This window comes from Coloeus monedula, assembly GCF_965178545.1.
Source record: "Coloeus monedula genome assembly, chromosome: 9".
Lineage (NCBI taxonomy): Eukaryota > Metazoa > Chordata > Aves > Passeriformes > Corvidae > Coloeus > Coloeus monedula.
In genome coordinates, this window is record NC_138789.1 from 10,556,544 (window position 1) to 10,582,681 (window position 26,138).

Below are 26,138 nucleotides of genomic sequence, written 5' to 3' on the forward strand. Positions count from 1 at the left end.
CGGGCAGCGGAGCGGGCGGGCAGCCGCGAGTGGAGCGACAGCGGCGCCAGACAGACCGCGGCACCGGGCCGGGCCCGCCCGCCGCACAGCCGGGCCCGCCGCCATCTTCCCCTCCCGCCCCGCTGGTGCCGGCGCGCACGGGCCGCGGGGCCCCGCAGGTGAGCGGGCGGGACGGAGGGCGGGGGCCGGCGTGGCCCGGCGGGGATGCGGGCGGGGGCTGCGGCCGCCGCAGCGCCAGGTGGGTGCTGCCCGGCGTCCTCGCCAGCCCCTGGGCCCGTTCGTGGCTGCGCCCGCGGGGGGCGCATCGCCCCGGCTGCCGGCGACGCCCGAGCGCCGCCGCCCCTTTGTTGTGGCCCGGTCGGGGCAGCCCGGGCGCGGTGGGGGCCGGGGGAGCGCTCTATACCCGGGGCCGCCCTCCGGGAGCTGCTCCGGGGCCGTGCGGCCCTGCCCGCCGCTGGTGCTGAGCTCACGTTCCCGAAATGCTGATGCGGGCTCGGCGCGGCGCAGTTAACCGGGGCGGCTGCTGTAAACCCGGCGGAGGTGGATTTCGTATGGAATCGCGTGTGCAGAGAAAAGAAATTGGAACAATATGGGGAATTACAGTCAAAATGCGTTAATTTCTAGTCTTTGGAAGTTGTTTGGCTTTTCTTATTTTCTGCCTTCTGTTTTCACTGTGATGTGAAGTATTGCATAATTTAATGTCACCTTTTTGTCATTCCCGGTGCGGAATGCGCTGGGCAAGGCGTGTGCGTGTTGTAACAGGGACTGGTGAATGCTGAGAGCTCTGCGGTCGCCTCCCAAGCGTGGTGAGACAAGGATTACCGGGGTGGCTGTAGAGCAACAGCTGATCTAAGCAGGGGAACAAAATGGATTACTAGATGGCAAGCCGGTGAAAAATCTGTGTGAGGCAGGAAAGGCTGGTATGTAAGAGGACACCGATTTGCTGTGTATTGGAGTAGAAAAGGTCTGAGAGTTCAGCTGTGCAAAGTTTAGTGAAGGTTTTCTAGTAAGGCCTTAATACACTCAATGCATTTCATTTGAGATAATGAATTGTGTGATTTCTTAGGGTGAAATGGGTGTCAGCGAGCTCCAGTGACTGCTGTGGGAATGAGTTGTGAAAAAAATTTGGCCTATAGTCTTTTTTTTTTTTTTTTTTTTTTTTTGTAAATTCTTTCGATACAGAATAACTGATGATTGAGGGCACTTCAGAAATGGAGCCACTAGGGACTGACCAGGCCCCGAGTGCCCTGTGGGCTCTGTGTAGCCAGAACTCTGGAGTGGCCTCTGGGAAGGCACAAGAGTCAAATGTAAGTGACTGTGGGGTGGATTAAAAGGTCAAATAGCTTAATGCAAAATAGCCAGCTTTTTAAATATGTATGACTTGTTCACATTGAGGTTTTCTCTGACAGCTCCCCAGGATGCTGAGGCTGTGGGTCTGCATCGCAGCTGTCAGTGAACCAAGACTCCTAATTTGGCATTGTGTGTCCCTTTAAATGTGTCACTGCTCTCACAGCATGACACTTAAAATTCGAGCTATAATTTTTTTTTCTTGTATTTCAGGATAGTTGGAGACTTTATATTCCTTGCCAGGTTTTCCAAATGTGTATTCTATGCTATTGGCAAGTGACCTGTTTCAGTTGATAAATAACATATGAATAATGCTTATTGTAGACTTTCACAATTTGTTTTCCAGTATTAAACGTTACTTTTAATTTCGGTCATGTGCATGCATACACATTTTAAATTTCTTCTAAGAAAGGTAGCTTAGAGACTGTTTAGTGCTATCTTTAGATACTTCTAGTTTATAAACATTTTCCTGAAATAGTATATTTATATGCATATGTGAATATAAATATTTTTTAATTTTTTATGGAGTTATTTTCTTATGCTTCTAACACCATGCGAGGATTCCTGCTGTTGGCATGCTCTTAGAACGTGAGTAAGAACAGAACAAGGGTGGAGCTTCTCACTGGAAGGTTTAGCATTAGATATAATGTTCCAAAGAGCTTGCTTAAACATCTTATCCACTGAAGTTAAAGAGAAAAGATGTGTCCGGTTTGTGGCAAGAAGTTCTTTTGTTTTCTTGATGTAGAAAAACAAATTTAAGTACAGAACTAGCAGAAGATAAAAGGGAGTGGACAGGAGGAGGAAGATGTGGAGAAGTGCCATTCTGAAAAGACTGAGCAAGATAAAAAGGTTGCATCAGAAATGTGATTGATACAAGGCACCTGAAATATTAAGCTCTAATTCTCGTTTGCTTTCATTTATACCTCAAGCTAGTGCTTGAATCATTCTTGAGTATTAGAGCTTGAGCTGATCAGATTGTGACGTTACGTGCCATATGCGCCAGCAGAAAGCAATACAGTGTGGTGGGCCAAAGATGCAGCTTGAGCTCTAATCTTGAGTTTCCCTGCTGTTCTTTGCTTTTTAATTATTATTATTTTTATTTATGCACGTATTGACATACCACTGAATGTCAGAAAACCTCATAGAGGGTGATGTGAAAGCCTATGTATATTTATAATTTCATGATAAAATGCTTCTTGTTATTTGACAGCATAATGCTTATAAGAGAAGTCTGAGCTCATCAGAGTAAAAACCATCAGTTACATGAAAATCTTCTCTAGTAGGTTTGCTGTTCTTTTCTAGCTGTTTGTGTTGCACTGGCAGGGAATGCACACTAAATATATCATAGTACTGTTAATGGATGAGCTTATCAGTGCACTTTAACACTTTTTCAGAAGTTCAGTATCCAAACTAAGTTTGGATGTTGTGATACATTTTCCTTTACTGTAGCCCAAAGGTACTGTTACTAGTCCTATATCAAATATGGAGGGTGCAACCATTCTTTACCCTGATCTATGAAAATTAAGTAAATGAAGTTAAGTGCTCAAATTGTTGGAGGCTTTATGTTCAGGACAAACCTCTTATTTTAAAAAAACTACAATGTAGTTTTACTACTTTTTACTTAATGTAGATGTACTCTGAAGCAAAGTAATGAATAATACGCTCATTTTGTCATTAGTATAATATATAAATAATTAAGCCAAGCTTTGAAGTGATGTAGGGTGGCTTCCTGTTTACACCTGTGTCCTGTAGAGCCAGTTGAAAAGAAAGCTGGACTTGGTGTTCCTTTCTTCAAAGGAATTCTTAGTTTGATTTTTTTTTTTTCCTAGTAGTTTTCTGATGGGGAGTCTCAGTATAGCTTTGCCTAAGCCTTACTTTGTCTTTGGAGAAGGAGGTTAATTAGTTTATATAAAAACCACCAGTGTCATAAAGCATTATAAAAGAGAAGTGCAAATGCTTTAGATGAGGTTCTGAATTAAGATGTTAATACTAAACTGCTGGTTAAATCTGTGTTGATTTATTTTTTCCTATTCAGTGTATGAGGGTAGGGTTGAATTTTTTCTCTGGGACCAAAAATCCATATCCAGTTGCCAAAAGGGGAAGTTGAAACAGGACTAAAACATAAGGAAAAAGCATATTTCTACAAATTCTGGGTTTTGATTTGTGGATCTATGTATCTATCTTTCTTGCAGCAAAGCTTTCTGCAAGCCAGAGTTTTAATTTTTTCTTTTGACTTTACTAGCTGAGGGGTGTGCTTATGGTCTTGGGTGTGTCTTTCATGAAACCCATCAAAATACTTGGTAATTGGAGTCTTCTGTGACTAAAATGAGAATTAGACCCAGCCATTTTAAGGAGTTAGGCCATTTCATCTGGCACAACTAGGTCTCTGTTGTTCCAAAATAAACTGTGCTACTATAATCGAATGCTTTGCTAGTCAAATGTTCTGGCAAAAACTTATGTGGAAAAAAATTGGCATACAGTTGTGAGGAAGATGGAAAATTTGGGGGTTTAGACAATAGTGCAAAAGCCTGTGTTATTAGGGCCTAAGTTTTTGTATCCCTTCAAGTTCACTAGCATTGGTTTATGGTGAGATCAGTGAAAAGTTTTACTGGAGTAATTGTCTCTTCCTTTCCCCTCTGGTAAATAACTAATTTCTTGTTAATAGTCTGAGTGTTTTATTTGGTTTATTCAAACTTACTCAGATTCTGTGCATCTTTCCCTAGTAGGAGGTAGATAGTTTGCTAACTCCAGTTTTCCAAGGATGAGATACCTGAAGGCCCTATCATGTTTTCAAGTTGTCTTGGGAGATGGGTTGCCCACAGCCAGTTGTCTTTCCGTTGCTGGATCTGCATAAGTGAATGATTTCATGTGGCAATTCCAAATAATTTTCATGTCTCCTTTTGAGTTACAAGACACTGGGAACTACAGCCTCTCCCGGTGTGGATGTCTTGCTCTGTGTGGTCATCTCCCCTCCCTTTATTCATTTTTTGGATCACTGTGCTCCAGTGTCTCTCCTTGTTCTACTGCCTCCTGCTGAGGGTTCATCTCTGGTACTGGCTTCTTCTCTGGTATTCAAATGATGATGAGAGTGCACTGAAGTCAGGTTAAGACTTTGCTACTGCCAGAAAGCAAAGCTCTGTTTTTTGTGTCAGCATTAGTGCCCTTGTGCCCATGGAGTGAGTAAATGCCTGAGTTGCACCTGGCTCAGAGGAGTGGTCTGGCTCAGCACACAGCCCATCTGTGGGGCTGGGAGCTGGTTGGGATGAGTGGCCGAGTGCAGAGGTGAGAAGAGGCACTGCCCCTTTTTGCAGTAGTAACATGGGATTAAACTGAAATTTTCCTGCTGTTAAATTGTATTCTTGTAGCTGCAGGAGTGCTGCTAGGTGTGGGGGGATTGGTTTGGTGATTTTTTGGGGTTTTTTTAGAGCTCCTGATAAGGCAATGCTGTGTAGCTTGGCTGTGCTAGCAGGTTTCTCCCCTCATCCCCAGTTCTTTTTCAGCAGATCAGCTTGTAAAAAGACTTGTAAAGTCTTTTTACCATTTGAAAAAGAAAGTTGAACAGCTTCTACTTTAAGTCATAGTTAAGGAACCAGGAAAGACTTAGCCAAAAGAAAAATTTAATTTAGGTTCCCTAGGAGGAGTACATGCTACAATTCTCCTATCCTCAGAGGAATTGATTTGCAAAGGAGCTTGGACCTTGTATCTGTGGGAGCTTTAAACAAGCAGCCTGCTGGCCACCAGGGCCCAAGCTACATCTGCCCACTTCTCCTTTCTGCTGGCTGGACAGCTCATTAGAACAGTGAGCCAACAACATGAGCCAATGGAAAAGCTCCTGCAGTGACAGAAGTGAGGAGTGCTGAGGAAGGGCCAGGACCAGGCAGCTGGAGGCAAATGAGTGCATGGGAGTCTGGCAGCCAGCAGGCGCTGTCTCAGGCCGCCTTGAGCTGGCAGCTTTAGATCCTTCGTGAGGGAATAGGCAGAAGTAGACATCCTTAGGAAGGCAGAATGGAAACCCCTGGCTTAGCTGTCATCTGCTACTTCAAAGCTAAGGTAAGGAGAGATGGCATTTTTAGTGTGCTGCGCTTTTTATATTTGTTAGAAATCTTTAAGTTCATATGTGAGAGCTCTACATAATGACATAGTAAGTGACTCTTCTGCTCTTTGAACTTCACTGTTTGCATTTCAGAGAGGAAAATTTTCCATATTGCAGGCTTAGTAATCACAATATTTTCACGCTGCTAGAGGATTGATTTCTTGGTAGATTTGTTTATCTAGCCCCCTATTTATGCACAGGACAGAAATGGAAAAATTGCAGATGCATTGGTAGATCTTAATTATAGCTTCATAGTCAACCTCAAAATAAATTACTTAATCTTGTTTAATTTTTGTAATGCCACTGTGTTCAGTCCTATAAATCTGCATTTTTATTTTTATTGGTATCCAACATTTGCTAACCAAGCAGAAAATAAGGTATTGATCAGAGCTAAAATTCTTTCTTTCCATTTAGGCTGCCATCATGACGGCTGAAGAAACAGTGAATGTTAAAGAAGCTGAAATAATTAAGCTAATACTAGATTTTCTGAACTCAAGGAAGCTTCACATCAGTATGCTGGCACTTGAGAAGGAAAGCGGGGTCATTAATGGCTTGTTTTCAGATGACATGCTCTTTCTAAGGTAGGACTTCTTTTTCTGGTGTTTAAATACCATGTGTATGAAAACACAGGAGTTGGACTGTGATTCAGTCAGCAGCCCCGTGCCACTGAACAGGAGATCTTAACTTGTACCCTCATCTTATTCTGCTTTTTCCTGGTCCTGTTCTGTGTCCCATCCCTACAGTGTGTCCCAGCCCTACAGTCACTGACATCCTTCTGGGAGCCACTCAGAGTGACAGACCAGGCAGCAGCAGCATACATTGACATAGATTCTTTTTTTGTTTGCTTGTTCATTTTAACTTTGTTATTTTTCTGGCACACCAAGTGCCAGAATTCAAGTGGGAAGGAGCCTTAACAAGCACCAGTATCAGTGCAGACTAAGTTGGGGGAAAACCATAGGCATGAATAGAATGGGAAAGCCAAGACCTGTTGGCATCTGTGATGTGTCATAATCTGCTTACCAATCACCTGGTCCTGAAGGTGTAGTTGATTGACTTCTAAAATGTTTTCACAGTATTTTAGTGCTGAGATCAAGGACAAGTGATTTCCAGAGCTTTCCCCCCAAAAATTATGTGCATTTCAAAATAATACTTAGATTTATCTTAAATTTAACAACACAGAAAGGGTATCTATTATCATCAAGGCATGAGGGTTGGTGCAATTTACCATTCAGGATATTGCCCTCAATATTATTAAAAAGAATCAGTGTAGATCCACACTAGTTTTTCAGCATTGATGTTTTCTGTTCATGCCAAAGGTACTTAATAATATTGAAGAATGAGAAAGTAATTTATCCAGCTGTTCTTAAAACATTGAAAAGTACATTTTATCACTGAACAAATATCTCACCTGGCTTCCCTTTTCATTAAAATCATGTATATTGGACTAAAATGAAACAAAAGAAGTGCAGAAAGATTTGAGTTATTAATCCAAATTTTTTTTGTTTCATTGTTAGCTTAGTTGGAGAAACTCATCCTTGCCTTGTAGTCTGGACCTTTTTTAGAGAGCTCTGTGTGTGCATGAAGAAATTGAACTGCTCTACCTGTGCAGTCCAGCCCACAGATTGTGGGGCTGGAGCTCTTGTACTGGGACCCTTCCTGCCAAGCTCTTCCTCCTATATGCTTAATATGGGAGCTCTGTGTTCTCCCAGCCTTTTCATAAAATAGCCTCAGCAGTATTTATATAGTTAAAATTAACTCGTTTTTGAGTTCTCTTTCATTAATTGGGATGTATTCATTGAAATGATACCTTTATCAAAGTCTTCAAGTAAGATGTCTTTTCTTTAAATAAGAATGACAGGTAAAGCAGGGGACACAGGACCATTTTGTCTTTTTTGATGTGCCTTTAAAAGTACTTAATATTTGTCCTTCTAGTATGTCCTTCCCTTTTCAAAATATTGAGAACAGACTTGGATTTTGCTCTTACTGTTAGTCTTACTAGACAATCATCTTGGCACCTGTGCAAAACATTGACTTTTCAAAGCAGATTCATCACCTGTTGTGTATTTAAATTATTGTTTTGTATTTAAATGCACTGCTTACTTAGGAAAGGATGTTCTTGTCCGGTGACACTCAAGGAATGATCCTTTCTTTTACTAGGCAGTTGATTCTTGATGGCCAGTGGGATGAGGTTCTTCAATTTATTCAGCCTCTTGAATGTATGGAAAAGTTTGACAAGAAAAGGTAAAATAGAATGTATGTCAGAGTTCAGGTTTTTTGAGTTATGGAAAATATGTGGATTTCTAAGTATTGTCTATAAAAATAGTAGTTCTGAGTTTTTCACCTTAGTTTTTGGTGGCTTTTTTCTAGTCTGTGTGCTGTTCCTGAAGAGTGTGTGTGTGTTTTTAAACTTGTACTTAAAATACGTGCACACAGTCTGTAATGAGCTGTCATGTGCTGTACACTTTAGGAATATGATGCATGTTGTACAACCTTTTAATAGATGACTGCTCCGTCATACTTCTATTGAAGAAATAATATGATTTCTATACTTGGTTTTTTCTAATTAGCCTTCTGATATTTGTCATAGAATATTTCTGAAAGCAATTATGGAGAAAAATATATCCTGTTCTAAAAAAAAAAGTTGTGGTTACCAATTTGTTACAATTTCTTATCAGAGTTCCTTGTCATGGCAATAGCTATGCCAAACTCACAAGTTTGATGTAAAATAGCCTCCTTGTCTCTAGAATAGTTTAACTACTGGAGCAGGATGTACAGTATTTCTCTTCTCACCTGCAGATTTCGTTACATTATAATGAAGCAGAAGTTCTTGGAAGCCTTATGTGTAAACAATGCGATGTCAGCAGAAGATGAGCCTCAGCATGTAAGAATTGCCTCTGGTTTGGGAATTTTTTTTGTTATCAGAAAATCTCTTGAGATTAGTCTGCTTAAAGGCAGAGCAGAAGCTTCCAGTATTAAATACACAAATTTTAGCTATTACCAAATGGTTTCATAAACACTGGAAAAAGTAGTCATTATTCTTTGGAAATGAGTGTGGCTCCCTGATCTCAAATACAGTCGTACATAAAAGGGTTGCTCGAAACTTTGCAGATAGATCAGTGACCATATGCTGTGTCTGTGGTCCTGACCCTCAGATTTACTTTAGGCCATTGTCCTAAAGTACAGGGCTCTTCTTTTTTTTCATTACTTTTTTTTTTATTCCCCAGAAATATTCTGAAGCAGGCTTCAGAATCACAGAAATTTATTGTGGTAATTTGGGCCAGATGAAAGTTTGAATGAATCTTACACTTAATTTCTATTGGTTTTGGAGAGAAAGGTCAGAATTGGTTTTTTTGAGGGAGCAGATGTGTTCACAAAGGACTCTTTCAGTTAAGTGTGCAAACAGCAGGGGTTGTGGACTTAAGTTTTTGATATGGAAAGAGACAGTGACTCAAACTGGCAAAGAAGGTGTGCAGATTGTGAAATAAGTTACAGTTTTTCATTTATGCTGATGATACAGTAATATCAAATTTCTAAGACAAAAATGTTATGAAATTAAACATTAAGAATGACAGTAGGTTTAAGACAAGTGATTTTGTTTTCCAGACTGAACTGATTTTAATTCTCTGTCCCATTACTCTTACATTGTATTTCAGGGTTTTCTCTTGACAGAGTAGAGAAAGTTAAAAGTCCATAATTACAGTTTAAATGGGAAGTGTACTAGTTCTTTGATTGCTCTATCTGTATACTGTGACTAGATAGCAGTAGAGAAGAAAAATCAGATTAATGCTCCTTATTTTGTTTTAAATGTTACCAAATTTGTTGGCATGTTGTGGGTCAAAGGCTGCTGTATTGAAGTATCTAGGTAACAAGAGTAAATGGGGATTTTTACTGGTTTTTAAATCTTTGTGACTAAAAATGTCAGGGTTTGTGCATTTAACATGGTTCTTGGCTCTTAGCTATCAACAGGCTTTGTCATAAACTTTTTTAACATTTTTGATTGAAGAACAGAAAATCTCAGTATAAAAGCTGCTAATCTAGAGCAATCTACAAGGCTTTTGTGAAAAGCTACTGGCATAGGTTATAGAAATAAAGGGGGAAAATAAGTCAGCTGGCTTTGAGAATGGAAGTAACCTTTTGTGCTACAATAGAATTGGAGCTGCTCAGCTACAGATTCAAAATTTTAAGCCCATCAAACCTGAAATGACATGAAAACATTCAATAAATCTGTAAAAGATGGGACTTGATGGGGGATTTTAGGAAGTCAAAGCATCTAGGAATTTGCCTCTTTTGTAACTGCACTTGTATCAGCAATTTTAGACTCTATATGCTTTTTTAATTCAAATATAAGCAGTAATAGTAATGAATGATAGGAGACAAATTCTGTTGCTGCCTGCTCTTCAAGTGTTCTCTTGTGGAAACACATGTACTACAGAGTGTTGTGTTGATATTAATGTCTCCATAGCTGGAATTTACCATGCGAGAGGCTGTGCAGTGCCTGCATGCACTGGAGGAATATTGTCCCTCTAAGGAAGACTACAGCAAACTGTGCTTGCTGCTGACACTGCCTCGCCTGACCAACCACGCTGAATTCAAGGACTGGAATCCCAGCACAGCTCGGGTTCACTGCTTCGAAGAAGCCTGTGTCATGGTGGCAGAGTTTATTCCAGCAGATAGGAAACTGAGCGAGGCTGGCTTCAAAGCAAGTAACAATCGCTTATTTCAGCTTGTAATGAAGGGATTGCTTTATGAATGTTGTGTGGAATTCTGTCAGAGCAAAGCAACAGGAGAAGAAATCACAGAAAGTGAAGTATTGCTGGGCATTGATCTCTTGTGTGGTAATGGCTGTGATGACTTGGATCTTAGCTTATTATCGTGGCTGCAGAATCTGCCAGCTACTGTGTTTTCTTGTGCTTTTGAACAAAAGATGCTTAATATTCATGTTGATAAACTCCTCAAGCCTACAAAAGCTGCCTATGCTGATCTTCTGACACCTCTTATCAGCAAACTTTCTCCTTATCCATCGTCCCCAATGCGACGGCCTCAGTCAGCAGACGCTTACATGACCCGCTCCTTAAACCCTGCCTTAGATGGGCTCTCGTGTGGATTGACAAACCACGATAAGAGGGTCACAGACCTCGGGACCAAAACTTCTCCCATGTCGCACTCCTTCGCTAATTTCCATTACCCTGGAGTACAGAATCTCAGCAGAAGCCTCATGCTTGAGACTACTGAATGTCACAGCATTTTTGAAGAATCACCGGAGCGGTAAGTGCACTTAGAGCTCTGTTTTTACCTTAGCTTATGTTGCACTGTTTCTGTGTTCTTACGTGCACTGTAACACTGAAACAGTTTGGTTGTTTAAATTCTGTTGTAATGAAAACTCTGTGCAGAAGGTGTTTTCTTCCTTATGATTTTATGATCTAAGTAGATTTTGATATTTGGGGTTGAGCCTGATGTATTCAATTTGGGCTTTCTTAAAGTTTCCTAGCACAGAGCACAAATACGCTCTGAGTATGTAATATGGTCTAGCTAGGGTTTGTGTTCAGTATTACTGTGTTCTTCCATTCCAGATAAATAAATGGACACAGTGAAATGCTGTAACTCCCATATCCTTTCTCCATTGCATTCTGCCCTCAAGTCTCAATAAATAATTCTGGTCCTGACACTGTAAATTAGTTACTTAAGTATACTTGAACAATTTGCAGTGAGCAGCGAAGTCGGTGGAAATGACAGTATGCCATTGTTGTAGCATTCCTGTATTGCTTAAATTGTTACAGTAGTAGCTCAGCTGAAATACTTAGGTCGTATTTTTCAAAGCAAAGATGAGTAAGGCAGCTGAGTGAATGTATTATGTTTTTTGTATCGGACTTTGAGATAGTTGGGTTATGCCATGAGTCAGTTCTTTAATGAAATGTAGACTGCAAACTTGGCTTCTGAGAGAAATGTCCTGGTAAGGGAGAGAAATGGTACTTATCACTTGAGAGTTTATCATCATGTTTCTGCCTGGCCTGTCTTTTGATCAGCAGTTCTGTCCCTTTTGATGGTTATAGTCACACTTCCCTAGAAAGCAGCTGCTGGCTTTTTTGGCTCTTAGGGAACCAGGTGGGTAACTAGCCCTGCACTTGGGTGCAGTGGCCAGCAGAAGACATTTGGGGCTGTGGTGATCAATGCAGGCCGCAGCTGGTGTCTCTATTAGTTTTGCCTTGGAGCAATGTTCCATATGTTGTGTTACAGTAAAGAGCAGCTGTAATTAAACTCAATAAAAAGGAAACAAACACTACCAAACTGATGTCAGTTCACCTGTGATAATGGAAATACTTACAGTAACGTGTGTTTTAATGTTTGTCTTAACACTTACCTTGAAAGGAGCTGTTCTGTTTGATTACAATCTTGGGTTTTACCAGCCTCTTCACCACTGGCATTTTTGTGGATAGCTTAAGTTTTAGGGACGTATCCCTGATGTTACATTTTTACAAAGTGTAACTCCTGAAGATACTAGTTTATTGTGAATCCTCTAATTTTACTGATCTGTATCAAACCTTATCATTTGTGTGAGTAGACCAGGGTAGAGTGTTAAAACTGATTCTCGAGAGGTTTTTTCTTCCCTTTTCAATATTGGAGTACTAGATTAATTCTGCACAAATAACATCATTGTGTGGGCAAAATAAGATGTTTAATTGCTGCAGTTCTTTATGTAGGCCTTTTAATGTCAAGTTTATAGCTTGTAACATGTTTTTTCATTAATAATACATCTCTTGAAGGTTGGGGTTAGAGGGTCAGAATTACAGGATTAGAACTATAGGGTCAGACCCCTAGTTTTCAAGAAGGTGTTACATTTTTTAGAAGAAAATCCACCTTCAGATCAAGTGTCCAGACTGAATGCCAGTATTTGCAAGGGTGGAAACTGAGCTTTATGTAAATCTGGCCCTTGCTTCCTCTTACACATGGCAGAAATACTGTATTTCTTTTATAAGTTCATTAAGCAATTGTCTTTTACTCAGCTGAGTTACTTTTGTTACTGTGCAGAGGTACCCAAAAAGTTTAAAGTAACTTCTTTAAGAACTTTGCTCCAAGTCACTGAGGAAAAAAGATTTTAAGTTGACAAAACTGAAGATGGGCATCCAAGACTTGTAATGTGTTCTACACATTTACTGATTGATTGCCAAACCACTTTGGAAAGAGTGGCATGCAGAAATACTTAAAATACAAGAAAAGCAATATAAACATTTTTCTACCTTGCACTTTCAGGAATGTTCAAGCAGATGGATGTTAAACATCCATGGATATTAGTTTAAATTTATATGTTGATAGTGGTAATTAAACTGATATCTTAGGGAAGAGTTTTTAGTCACACAGTATATCAGATACATTTGTGCACATAATTGCTTTGAAGCAGGAGATTTTGAGTAACTTGGTAGTCAAAGGGTGTAGAGTTCAAGTGTAGGGATAGAAAACATGAAATTTGGGCATACTGTGGTAGTAAGGCTTTTTGGAAACTGGCTGTGCTCTGTGCTTGTCAGGGAGTTTATTTTGTTTAGTGTAACACACTGCAAATGGCATTTTTTTCCTAAGCAATGTCTTCAGTTTGATGTGACTTAAGTAGTTTGCATGCTTGTGTTACCAGATCTTACTCTAGAATGTTACCTTTCTCCTCCACTTGATGTTCTACTCTTAATTTTTCTCAGTTAAGCATCTCTTCTTTTCCATGTTGCTCTGAGAAGTGATACTCCCGTGGAGCCACAGCATCCCATCGGCAGTGAGACTTCGTGCCAGAGCTCAGCTCCAGAAAATGAACCACTCAGTGCAGCACAGAGTCAGGGATCAGCCAAACAAGAGAAAAATGAGGTAGTGCTTGTTTGTTTAAAAATAATGAGGCCTTTTGAGCTGGGTTCTGATCACTTCATAATGATTTGCCTTTGTGTGGAGAACTTCATGCATGACAATGGGTTGCTTTGAATCTTGTTTTTACTATAGTAAAAATGCCATATTACATCTTGTATAAGAAGCTGCTACTTTTTTGTGTCCCCATTGTAAAAAGGTCTGCTGTCACTAGAGTCTGTAATGCAGCTGATTAGAATGCCTTGTCACAGCAGTCCAGCTAAGCTGTTCTGTATATCTTTAAAAGAAAAAAAAAAACCCAGCCAACAATGTTAGATTAAACAGTGCTTTAAGCATCCTCTTCATTTTTTAGTGAGAAATCTAGCATGTAGCTTGTAATTTTTGGTGCTAACACTAGGTTTCATACGTCACCTTACATGAATTCTTGTCTAGAACACAGAGAAATTAAAATTGGGTAATTCCCTTGTAAATATATCTTTGCTATTCAGAATCCAATAGCATAACCTTTTTTTTGATTCATCTTTGCGGACTGTGCCTTGACTATCTATTTTCTCTTTTTTCTTTTCTGTAACAGCAGTATGGGGAAAGTGAAATAATAGCTCAGAAGGAAACAATGAAAACAGTTACCTCTTCTATTTTTTTTCCACAGTTAAATACCCATCTCTAAATTTGGTAATGATGAATAGCATTGAGTGTGCTGTCTGTTCTGTTTGCAGACTCAGGTTTGATTTTCTTAAGTAAACTTTGTCTTGTCTTATGACATCTATATGGGACTGAAAACCAGCCTAACCTTGACAGGGCTGTTTTCTAGTAGGCTCTGGATACTTGACTCTAGACTACAGTGGGGTCTATGGTGGGATTAACAAAGTCCTCCAAACTTGAGGACTTCACTCCCCTCCTGGACTTTGAGTCGCTTCTCTGCTGCAGTGGTGTTTTGTATGCATGTTGGAAGGGAAGGAGGAGCTTAGCTAGGTAGGCTAAGGGCAGGCTTCAAAAGGGGAGAAAAACAGATGCAGGGTTTGTAGGAGAGAATGAGGGCAGGAGATGCTGTGTTGAAGATATTGGCCAGGTTGCTATACACAAGTAGAAAAGAATGTAGTACCTGATGCAATTTCACCTTGGTTTGTTTCCCACATCATAGTGGTGTATGTGTATACCTGTATGAGTAAGAAATTAATTTAAGTCTCTTTTCAGAGCTTTATTTTGCCTGTGTTCCTCTAGAAGCTGATTTAGAAGCCAGAGTTTGTAGAATAGAGCTTCTGGGCAACATATTTTAGGTTTGCATGTTAGTTTGGGTAATAGTGTCGCAGAATCCGAAAAAACTCAGAAGAGTGAATAAAATTGTAACAAACACGTATCAGTCATGGAAAGAAGTATAGAAAAGAATATACTTGTTTAGGATTATAACCCAGGGACTGGGGAATAGTTCATGAATTTCAAACACAGAAAATAAATGCTTTTCACTTCTGAGAATAACTTCGGAGTTTCTGAATTGCAGGTATTCACCATGGGAAACTTCAGGTGGTAAATATTTTGCAAATGCAACAGCACTAGGAAATCCATTGTAAATCAAAAAACGTTATTGTGTCAGAGAACAAAAAATCATCATGCAAGTATTGTTAATTAGAAGAAATGCAAAGGCTGTTAAAAAGGCAATATGCATGAATTGTCTGAACTAATGTGAAGTTATGAGGATGTCCTTATACAACTTAAAATCATAGATGACAAAGCTATCACTCCAGAACACAAGCAAAAAAGCCATACACTTTTTTTTTTACTTTCACTATTTTTTTTCTATTGGTATTTTTCTGTTTTTTTCTATTAGGACAGTATGCAGCTTGGGTTTTTTCTTCAGTGTGGATAATCTGGCCTTGGACTAAAGTGCTTTTGGTCTTCTGTTTATTCATTTTTATCTTGTTCCCAGCTGTTAGCAGAAAAGTGGAGGAAAAATGAGGTTTGAGAATGCAGAAGGCAGCAAGTCCTGGGCAGCTGGCAGTGTGGGAAGCTAAAAGACAGTATGTGAAGGAGAAAAGACTGTGAGAAAGGAACTTCAAGTGTTTGTTTGGTCCAGAAAATAGGGAATTCTAAAGTTAAAACAGGGCACCAATTTCAAAAGCGTAATGTAACACTTGGATAGACCACTGCAGAGTTGGCTGCTGGGAGGGGTAAATTAGGTCTGCAGACTGATGGCAGGGAGATGTCAACATGGCAGAAAATACTGTATTTTTAATGAAAGTATGACTTACATAGTTTTCTGGTTTTTATTTTCAATTTTCAGTCACTTTTTTGTTTTGATCTTAAGTAATACTTTGGAAGTTTTGTAGGAAAGAGCAGTCTCCTTCAGAATTATGGCAGGACTGCTTCAACAGTGAATAGCATAGGCTGGCAGTGCTTTCTCCTTTTAATACATAAATTGTGTCTGGTTTTAAGGCAGAATGAAACCATCACTCCTCAGAGGTGACTCTTCTGGCTTTTTGATGCTGTGTTGAAATGCTGAACCAGAAAGTAAATATTTAAGTTAAATACCACAATTAACTATTTAAATTCCATCTGGGATTCTCATTTCTTTTCAGCTTCGTGATTCCACAGAGCAGTTTCAGGAATACTACAGACAAAGACTACGTTACCAGCAGCACTTAGAGCAGAAAGAGCAGCAGCGACAGTTGTATCAGCAGATGTTGTTAGAAGGAGGAGTCAATCAAGAAGATGGAGCTGACCAGCAACAGAACCTTACTGAACAGTTTCTTAACAGGTTGGGGGAGTTTCATTCTTCTACCCACCCATATCCCTCTGTAACTTCTCAAAATAACCTGGTTTGATGGCTTGGTTTTTTAACTTGTCATTTGTTATTAGATCTATCCAGAAACTAGGAGAATTAAATATGGGTATGGACAGTCTTGGAAATGATGTACAAACACTTAGCCAGCAATGTAATGGGAGCAAAGGGATTGCATCTACCAATCCAGCAAGTAACTTCACATCAGCACCTTCAGATGGTAGCCAGAGGATAGCAACTGATAGCCCAAATCTGAATACAAGCACTCCTCGAAAGTGTGGATCAGCTAACCAGATACCCTTTCCTGAAGAGTCACCTGTACAGGGGAATCAAAGGTAAGTTCCTGGAGAGCATTCAGGACTGGATATATCCTTCTTCTAGCACTGTGGGAGAGCTGTTGGTATTTATCTTTAGTTATCTAATTAATTTGTCATTGAATAGGGGTATTTAGCTCATGATCAGTATTTTCTAAATATTTATGTAGAGATTATGGGGTCTTTTTTTTTTTTTTTTTGGACAGCATGCATGAGGGATAGTGGTTATTTGTTATGGCTTACATTTTATACTTGTTTTTAATTTTTGACTTTTTATTCCATCCTATATATATAGTTCTTGTTTATTTTGTGCTAGACTAAGTTTCTGGAAGCTTTTTTATGAAATACAAATCAGATGAAGGGAGAAGCAGAGCAGAATGGGAACTGAATTTCTTCTGTTAACTAAAAGTAGTGCTGACCTGAAAGTCACACCTCTGTGTGTATATATTGTATCTATATAGAATATGGAATGTTACAGAATGAAAAATATTTTTAACTTGTGTTCACTTGTTCAGTGCTTAGAGTTGCTGCAAAAAGCAACTTTTACCCTTTGTAAAAGTAATAGTTTAAGGGTAATGATTCAGACATGTATAACACTTGACACAAATTAATCAGTTCTGAGAATGACTGAAGCTGTAACTTTAGTCAAAAAAATACTTACCAAAAAATCTGTCCCTGCTCTTGTTTTGTCTTGTGATTTTAAACACTTCACCAAATCAAAACAGTGCATCAGACCATGCTGTCAGTCAGCCACAGTCAGAAGATTCTTCAGGGAATTTATCTAGGACAAGAGGCGATGAGGTGAGTTTTCTCGTTGTCTTTTACCGTGTGTGTTATGAAAAGATTCAGTATTTAATCCTGAGTATGTGACAGCCTCTTACTGTTAAGAGATACTTGGAATGAATTTTGGTTGCTGCAGTGCCTACAATCACAGAACCATTGAGATTGGAAGGGACATCTGGAGACTGAATCCAAACCCACTGCTCAAAAGAGGGTCAATGAGAGCAGGTTGCTTGGAGCTGGGTCCAGCTGGGTTTTGAGTCTCTCCAAGGATGGAGGATGTTCCCCAGCCTTTGTGGGCTACCTCATCCCATGTCTGACCACCCTCACAGTGTTTTAAAAACACCAAAAAAGTTGAAGTGGAATTTGCTTTATTTTATTTGGTGCTCAGTGATTCTGGTCCTTTCACTGGGTACCACTGAGAAGAGTCCTGCTCCATCTTCTGTACTCCCCCAGTCACGTATTTATATACACTGGTGAGATGTACACATGCACACCTTGAAAAGCCCTTCTGATCTCAAGGCCAAATGGTACCAGCTCTTTCAGCTTCTCCTTGTACAACAGATGTTCCGATGGGATGTCTTTTACAACCATTGTTTTGTGTTTTCCAGGCTGAAATTTGAGTGTTGGACTCCAGTCAGTATGGTCTGAAAACCCAGGGAAATAGTTAATAGGGAAATAACTGCAATAAGTACATTCCAAAGTTTCTACATTGGCTAAATAAAAATCATAATCTTAGAAAGGTGGTCAAGAAGTCACAAGGAGGATGATGTAATAAAGCTTAGCATAATTTAATGATAACTTTGTGTTACATACAGGGTGAAAATCTGATTCTATGTTTAATATTATATTTGCTTTAGAAACTGTTTGACTTGGACTGTTTTCACTAAAAATGCATCTTTGTTCCTTGTGCAAGTTTCACACAGATCAAATGTACTTACACACAAATAAACTTTAGCATTGCCCATCTGAGGTGGGCTGTTCTGAACAAAAGCAGGTGGAAGTCTGGAGGGAGAATGAGAAATGTTAATCTAATGTTATCTGTAAAAGTCAGTTGAAGAAAAGAGCTTCAAGTATGGCGTTCTTGGACTTGGAGTAGACATTGTTTACAAAACTGTACTCTGAGAAATCCAGCCTGCTGTGCTGCTGTTTGTTAATACTTGGCTACAGTAGCTTTCCATTATTCCACAAAGCAGTCACACCTAGTTTTAAATGTCCAATTTTACACAGAAGAACCTAATTTGACTGTTATCCTTTTACAGGATGACAAATCAAAAAAGCAATTTATTTGCATTAATACTCTAGAAGACACACAAGCTGTCAGAGCTGTAGCCTTTCATCCCAGTGGGAGTTTATATGCTGTCGGCTCCAACTCTAAAACTTTGAGAGTTTGTGCCTACCCAGAAGTAATTGACCCAAGGTAAGAATGATAGTATAATCATCTATTTTTCTGTGTCATGGCACTTCTTTCTCCTGTACCTACTGATACCTGTACATTTCATACCTTTATTTTATTGTCATAAATAGAGCAATGCTCTCCTTGGAATCCTGAACTGCTATACAGAAATAAGGTGACGTGCTGACGTATATTTGCGGGCTACTTCTTTGCTCTTTCATTACTTGCAAGATGTATTGCCACAAGACCACACCTTTCCTTATAAAAGTGTTATCTTTTGTCTCAGCAGTTGGGCTTTTCTGAGTGTACTGGTTGGCCTGTGGTTTTGATATTCCAGCTATAGGAGTGGGAGAAAGCATGGGTCAGTTGCCAAGCCAGCACAAGCTGGACTTCACAAGATTCAGTTTCTGGCAGGAGAACAAACTTAACAGTAGAGAAGGTTGTATCTTCTTGAAATTTTGCAGCAAAACTTGCCAGAGCATGTCTGTTGACCTGTTTTTACTCTAAACATTGTTTTCTAGGTAGGTTCCTTGACAGAAAAACCACTATTTGTGGTTTGCTGTGCACCTGTATTTTCAGTTTTCTTTCCACCTATCTTTTTAACAGGACAGGGAAAATACACCTGGAAATAAGTGTTGCCACATCAATAACAATCTCCTTAATTCTGCTCAACTTATATTATTTTCTTGGAGGAAGGGAGAAGTGCAAGCATCTAAAACTTCACAATTTCATAGGGAGCTAGAAGTGTGCAGTGATTTTATCTGGGACATCTTCCCACTTTAGGACTGATGTTTGTGCTTCCAAAATGTTAAAAAAGTAATCTGATTTTCCTTTTCCTCCTTAAATATCATCAGTAAGGTAGCCTTTGAAGTTTAAATCCAAAATATTTATGAGCAGTGTATGTCACAACAAAAAAAGGAATTGGTTTCTGTTACCTAATACAAGCCAGCTTACTGGGCTTGAAGCCCAAATAGCCTCTTGACTGGTAAGCAAAACTTGCTGGCTCCTGCACAACTGCTTATTCTGCTTGTTAGGAAAGGTTAGGGCAACTGCAGCCTTAGTTTCTACTTGCAGTGCACAATCTGATGTGGCAGGAGGCATAGTGCATCTGGACATGAAAGGAATACCAAGATTTCCTTAATTCTGAACTTGTAATTCTTCCACTTACTGTTGGTTTTAACTATGCTTACAGTTTGCCTAAAATATTTCATCATGGGATTTACAAGTCAGCAGAGAGATTACATTATCTTAAAGATACTCTAATCCTTGTAACAACATGAGTCTAGACATGCATTCAAAATTACGTGCTTCTCAAAGAGCGGTGGTTGTATAGAATAACTGTTCTTTGAAGCTCTTTTTTTAAATTGTCCTTCAAACTGATTAACTATTCAGGACAGGTTGGTTTGGGGTTGGTTTTTTTTCCTTTCTCTAAAGGTATAATAGTAGTGGGGGGTTTTTGGCACACCTTTAAGATTAAACACTGACAGATACATGTTACAGTTCTGCAAATGTTGCTCAAATAATAACAGTGCTTCCGTGCAGTGGATTGGCAACATGTGATCTCTGATCTGGGTAGATGTTCTCCTGTCCTGAGAGTCAGTGATCCTCAGCTCTTAACGTGTGGTGAATCCAGACTCAAGAGTGTGAGATAAGGTATTAGGCCATTTAGGAAAATCTGTAGTGTGTTGAATGATCCTGATTTAGGCTAATCTGTCATGGATTTCCTCTCTGGCAACAAATAAAATTAGCTTCCATGTAGATTTGCTTCAGTATACTTTACTAAAGCCATGTTAATCTCCAAAGTTTTTTAACAGTCTTGGATGATTGTCTTCTGCCTTTTCTCTCTGCCACTTTTGTTCAAGTATTTATAGTAAGGTTTATGAATTTTTTCAATACCAATTTAATTTGTTGAATTTCTCCTGTTAATGTTACTGGAGTGGTATGGAGGTTGATACTGCAATACTTTATCCTAAGTACTTGATTTCTCCCTGCTGTGAGAGCAGAGAAAGAGCATTATAGGAAGGTAGTTGATTGAAATCAAGGAAATGTAAATTACTGGGACTGTTGCTTTTATTGCAGCCATGTCTAAATCTGATACGGTTTTATAAATAGTAATCTATGGTGTATTTAGATGCTGCTAGGATTCTTGCATTAACATAGAGTGGTAAATCTGTTTTTCTTACACAGGCTTGGCCTACTGTTGCTTAGTTGAACTTGTGCATATTTGAAAGTGGCCATAAAATTAAGTTGTTGAAGTATGAAGGATGTAGAGAAAAATCACACCAGTTTTGGACTCTGGGGATAATGTTTTGTTGTCCTGTAGCTAGTAATTACTGCATTTTATCTGTATCAACCATGTAGAGCTTAAGGGACTGCGTAAGTTCTTTTTGCACGTTCAGTCACAGATACAGTGGGAAAATGGGGAAAAACTGAGAAAATGAGATGTCTTTTGTCTTTGATCGCATATATATGTTTCAATGCAAATAGTCATATGAATTTCATGTAATCCAAGATAACAGAAAAATAGTATTTTCATTTTAGAATGCTTTGTTTCCCTTAGAAACAAAAGGAAATATGATTTTTTTTTCTTTTACCAGTGCTTATAGTACTCCTAAACAGCCTGTAGTTCGCTTCAAGAGGAATAAGCATCATAAAGGATCAATCTACTGTGTAGCCTGGAGTCCCTGTGGACAGCTGTTAGCTACTGGTTCTAATGATAAATATGTGAAAGTGCTGCCTTTTAATGCAGAAACTTGTAATGCAACAGGTACTGTGTGTATATTTAGTTCAAAGAATTTATTTTGAATTACTGTCCAATATTTGTCAAAACCATTCAAATTACATTGATTATGTTTTGTTATTTTTATTCTAGTATTTTAATTTAGTCTCTTTTCCCTTTTACCATCAATGTGGTCTCTATCCAGCAAAGAATCACTGTGAGGTTGGGAGTTACCTTTAAGGTTTTGTTTGGGTTGGGTGGCAGTGTTTTGGTTTCATTTTGCAAGACTCTGGTATTGTGCTATCTCCTGGCAGATTCCTCCCCATTACAGTAAAACAGCCAGATGCTCTTACCTACTTCTAGAGCTTGGTTGTCACTAAGAATTTATTTCCACTCCTAGTTCCCTTTTCTCTTGCCTGGCTCTCTCTTCTCACCCATTTTAGAAAGGTTTCTGTCCCAGCAAATACGACTTCCCATGCCCAGCCCTCCTAATCAATACGCTGAATGTGGCTCTTATCTTTTCTGTTTTGAACTTAGGCTGCTTTGTCCTTCATGGTTCAGTGCTCTCAATGATCCTTTCCTCCTGGCAAAGAGCTCCTTTTGAGTTCACCAGAGTTTACAGAAAGAGATAAATGTACTCTGTAAGAAACCTTGGCTGCAGCTGGCAGTAGTGATGGTCTATGTACATTTTGCAAAGCTTTAGGAAGTAGGAAGTGCAAGCAACACTCAAACCCAAGATTCTTAGAAATTGTATTTGAACTGTAGTAACTGAAATAGTCTGTTCTGTGCTAAAGTGCACAGCCATGTTTGTTCTTGGTGGCACGTTCGCCCTTGCCTAAAATACTCTGCATTATCACTCTAAAGAGCACAGCACTAACAAACAAAGTATGCCTTACTTTGTTCCTTGATTTTTAAATTATTTTAGGACCAGATTTGGAATTCAGCATGCACGATGGGACAATCAGAGACCTTGCTTTTATGGAAGGCCCAGAAAGTGGTGGTGCTATTTTAATAAGTGCTGGAGCAGGGGACTGTAATATTTACACAACAGATTGTCAGCGAGGACAAGGCCTGCATGCCCTAAGTGGTCACACTGGTATGTACAGTGTGGCTTCTCTCACACTTTCTAAGTCTATATTATAATTCTAATAAAGTTGTTGGGTCGTTTTGGTTTGATTTGGTTTAAAGTAATTGTGTTTTTCTTTTTAGAAAGACTTTTTTTTTCCTCTCCCAATTTCTCTTGAGGTATTTTGAGGGGAGTTGAGCAGTGTTTGTTCTTAAATATGTTTGCTGCTAATCTGATGGAGAGAGTGCACACCTCATTCCAGAGAAGGCACAAAGCTGGTTAATGCCATGCACTGGCAATGGATCATGCAACTTGCAGGTTTTCCACAGGATTGTTAAGTCTCTGAATGCAAAAAATAATCCCAATTGTAATATTTTAGTGTTGGATTAATGATGCTTAATCAAATTAAGAAGTCTTCTTGTTCACAGGACATATTTTAGCACTTTATACATGGAGCGGCTGGATGATTGCATCTGGATCCCAAGACAAGACTGTAAGATTCTGGGATTTGAGAGTGCCAAGCTGTGTTCGTGTTGTGGGAACAACGTTTCATGGAACAGGCAAGACTTGCTATCATGCTTCTGATCATTCTGGCATGAAAATAGACTTTGAAGATGTCAAGGTCATATAGAGAGAATGGGGGGTGGGGGTTGTGGCACAGAAGAAAGGCTTGGCTTAAAGAAAGAACCTGTCAGGATATCTATACCTGTGGGGTTGGTTTGTTTGTTTGTTCCTAAAGTACTATTTCCTTTCAGAAGATGGGTAGTTTTTTTGCCTTATGGCTTTCAAACAGACACTTTTAAGCATATTCAAATACAACAACCTAACTGAAGTCCTTGAAACTATAGGACCAGGGTGAATTCCTTGCAGTATTCCACATTATTTCATAGGAGTGACTTTCTTTCCTGTGATGGAACAGAGACTTTCTCACGCAGCTTTAATAGTGTCTTTGCTATGATTCGTGTGTGACCTATGGCTTCAGAGTTTTTAGTGCTGAAATAGAAAGACTTTCTTATTCTAAGCTGGGTATGTTCACCTTAAATTTGAGGCCAGCTTTTGGTGTTCTTTCACAATGCATGATCTTGTGTTTAAAAAAAAAAAAGGCTATTTGCAAAACCATAGTTAACTCTACTGTGTGAATGCTGGGTTTCTGTCCCCTGCAGGGAGTGCTGTAGCCTCAGTGGCAGTGGATCCCAGCGGCAGGCTGCTGGCCACGGGCCAGGAGGACTCGAGCTGCATGCTGTACGACATCCGCGGGGGCCGCATGGTGCAGAGCTACCACCCCCACGCCAGCGACGTGCGCTCCGTGCGCTTCTCCCCGGGCGCGCACTACCTGCTCACCGGCTCCTATGACATGAAGATCAAGGTGACAGACCTGCAAGGTAACACAGGCCAAGGGTCACAGGTTAACTTCCCATTTGGGGCTTTTAATGTTGAAGTTGACAACTTGGCTCAAGGATCAGGTTTTACTTTAAAAGGGGAAAAAATAGTAGAGCTTTGAAGGTTGGACGTGTATATTTGTGATTGTGTCTGTTTGAAATTGGCTAATTGTGTTGCTGAAAGTGTAGGCTGTGAACTGAATCATGTTTTGGGGTGAGGATCTCATTACAGTAAAACCACTGATTAACACTGTTGCCTGGTGAGATGACCATTGCTTTCAGACAACGTTCATAAAATTGACCCTTAGAAAAACTGTAAAAAAGTATAGTAATTCTCATTTTTACTGGGATGAGTAAAGAAGAGGGAAGATATTGACGTGATTTTCTTGGACCATTAAATTTTAATCACCTAGCATAAGAATGCTGGAGATCTGCAATTTTAAGTTGTACTGTGCCCAGTAATGCCTAAAAACTGAAACACTGGGGCCTTTTGTTATGCTCTGTGTGAGAGAGAGAAAGGGGGGTCAAGTACACTTCATAAGGTGAAATACAGATGTAGGCTTTAAGTAAGCAAACTGGTTAAAAAAGACCTGCCACCCAAGGCTGGGATATGGGTTCATGAAATGAGTAATGATTTCTGTTCCTCTTCCACAGGGGACCTGACAAAGCAGCTTCCTCTGATGGTGGTAGGGGAGCACAAGGACAAAGTTATTCAGTGCAGATGGCACACGCAAGATCTTTCCTTCTTGTCATCTTCTGCAGACAGAACTGTAACCCTTTGGACCTACAATGGTTAGAGAGCAAACAAAGGCAACTATGCAGCTAAAGCACAGAGACCCGAGACTACAGAACTGTCAAAACAAGTAATAATAATGAGGCTTTGAGAGAGCAGCAGTTGAGCAGGAGAGTGTCTTATCAAGAGGAGGGGCACTTGTCACTGATTTTTCTGGTTTCTAGGAGGTCTTGGTGTTTTTAGTATATTCTTTTGCAGTGCTTCCAGTCTTCCATGTTGAACTCATGCTGCTGTGACCTATTGTAGTCTTGTTGCCAAAGTCTATGAGGAGAACTCTTCTGTTGTTGATGTGCACTCAGAGTAACATGAATGATGTGTTTACAGTTTGGTATAAATTGCATTCCTTGTTCTTTGCCTCAATGAGAATTTTGTATAGAAACTTAAGTTGAGGAACACTCTAATCAAGTCTGTATGTAACTAGTTACACACACACATAAAAGAAAAATTACTTCCACTGTTTTTTCAGGTTTATTGTATTCATCACTTTTAAACAAGAGCTCAAACTTTATAACATCTCCACAGTTTCAATGTTTTTAGTAAAAGAAAATCTGAACTTTAAAGGTTGACTAGGTAGTAACCACTTCTCGATTATGGTCCATTATATAGTGGGGGTTTTTCTTTCTTTTCATCTAACCTGGGAAAAATGTTGCTGTTTTTACTACATGACTTTGTTTTGAACCAGCTAACATGTTGGAGGGGAAAAAGTAAAATATTGACTTTTTTCAGTAGGAACGTGTAATATTTTACTTTTTGAATGCAACAGAATACCTCTGTGTATAATGTACTGTAGAAAAGAGTGGATTGGCAGCAGTTGTCACAGTGAGCTTAATGGTAATGGCTATCAATTTTTCAAGTAAAAGGGATACCATTAATGCTGTAATAGAAACCAGCATGGCTTAAAATGCTATGTCTGCATGATAATTTAAGAATTGTTTAAATTCCCGGTTCAGAAGCTTATCTGAATTTTATTTCTTGCACTGTTTATGGGAAATTGCAGTTTTATTTCTACAAAACTTTAGATTCTAATGTTTATGTATTGTTATATTTTCATATTGTACAGTTCCTTTTACTTTTTAAAATATAAACCTTAAACTTTAGGTTATTTATTTATTTGAACTGCAGTTAAGTTTTGGATTCTCTTGGTTACTAAATTATATGTGCACTGTAGCAAGCATTTTTAACTATCGTATAAAAGTGGAAAGGTAACTATAGAAGTGTATCTGTGCTATAATCTCAATAAAGACCTCCAACACCTGCACCTGTTTCATGTGTTGTTTTGGATTCTTGGTTTATAATTCCTCAATCCAACTGTGATACAACACTTTGACATATGATTTAAGTATGCCAGAACTATAAAATACTTAAGAGCTTTGATACTGCTTCCAAGTATCGGAATTTGCAGTGCAGTAAGTAATAATACAGTGGTGTAGAGCTGAAAATCTTGTTTATTTTTTATTAGTTACATAGACAATAATATGTATGTATGATCAATGATATATATGCAAAGCTACTTTGGAGGAAAATAGTGTCTCTCTAGTTGTCTCTCTGTGGTCAAAGATGGCAGATTATGGAAATTAGTATATAAATTAATTAGTTAATTAGTATATCTATATATAAATAGTGATTTCCTGACATT

General features: G+C 39.2%; 1 protein-coding gene across 1 annotated transcript; it reads left to right on the plus strand.

The window, feature by feature from the left end:
• On the plus strand, nucleotides 1-25,740 carry WDR47 (WD repeat domain 47). Its single transcript, XM_082286881.1, has 15 exons — nucleotides 1-158; nucleotides 5,855-6,021; nucleotides 7,598-7,681; nucleotides 8,237-8,321; nucleotides 9,903-10,705; nucleotides 13,162-13,285; nucleotides 15,853-16,031; nucleotides 16,133-16,390; nucleotides 17,095-17,170; nucleotides 18,412-18,569; nucleotides 21,143-21,312; nucleotides 22,190-22,360; nucleotides 22,759-22,890; nucleotides 23,494-23,712; nucleotides 24,364-25,740. The coding sequence occupies exons 2-15, from the start codon at nucleotides 5,864-5,866 to the stop codon at nucleotides 24,504-24,506; spliced, it is 2,760 nt and encodes a 919-aa protein (XP_082143007.1). The 5' UTR covers nucleotides 1-158; nucleotides 5,855-5,863; the 3' UTR covers nucleotides 24,507-25,740.
• The last annotated feature ends 398 nt before the right edge of the window (nucleotides 25,741-26,138 follow it).

Excerpts from the sequence above, each read along its gene's own strand:
- WDR47 (XM_082286881.1), top strand. The coding sequence starts at position 5,864 with ATGACGGCTGAAGAAACAGTGAATGTTAAAGAAGCTGAAATAATTAAG. Across the intron at positions 13,286-15,852 it reads CCAAACAAGAGAAAAATGAG|CTTCGTGATTCCACAGAGCA; the intron begins GTAGTGCTTGTT and ends ATTTCTTTTCAG. Across the intron at positions 18,570-21,142 it reads CCAGAAGTAATTGACCCAAG|TGCTTATAGTACTCCTAAAC; the intron begins GTAAGAATGATA and ends TTCTTTTACCAG.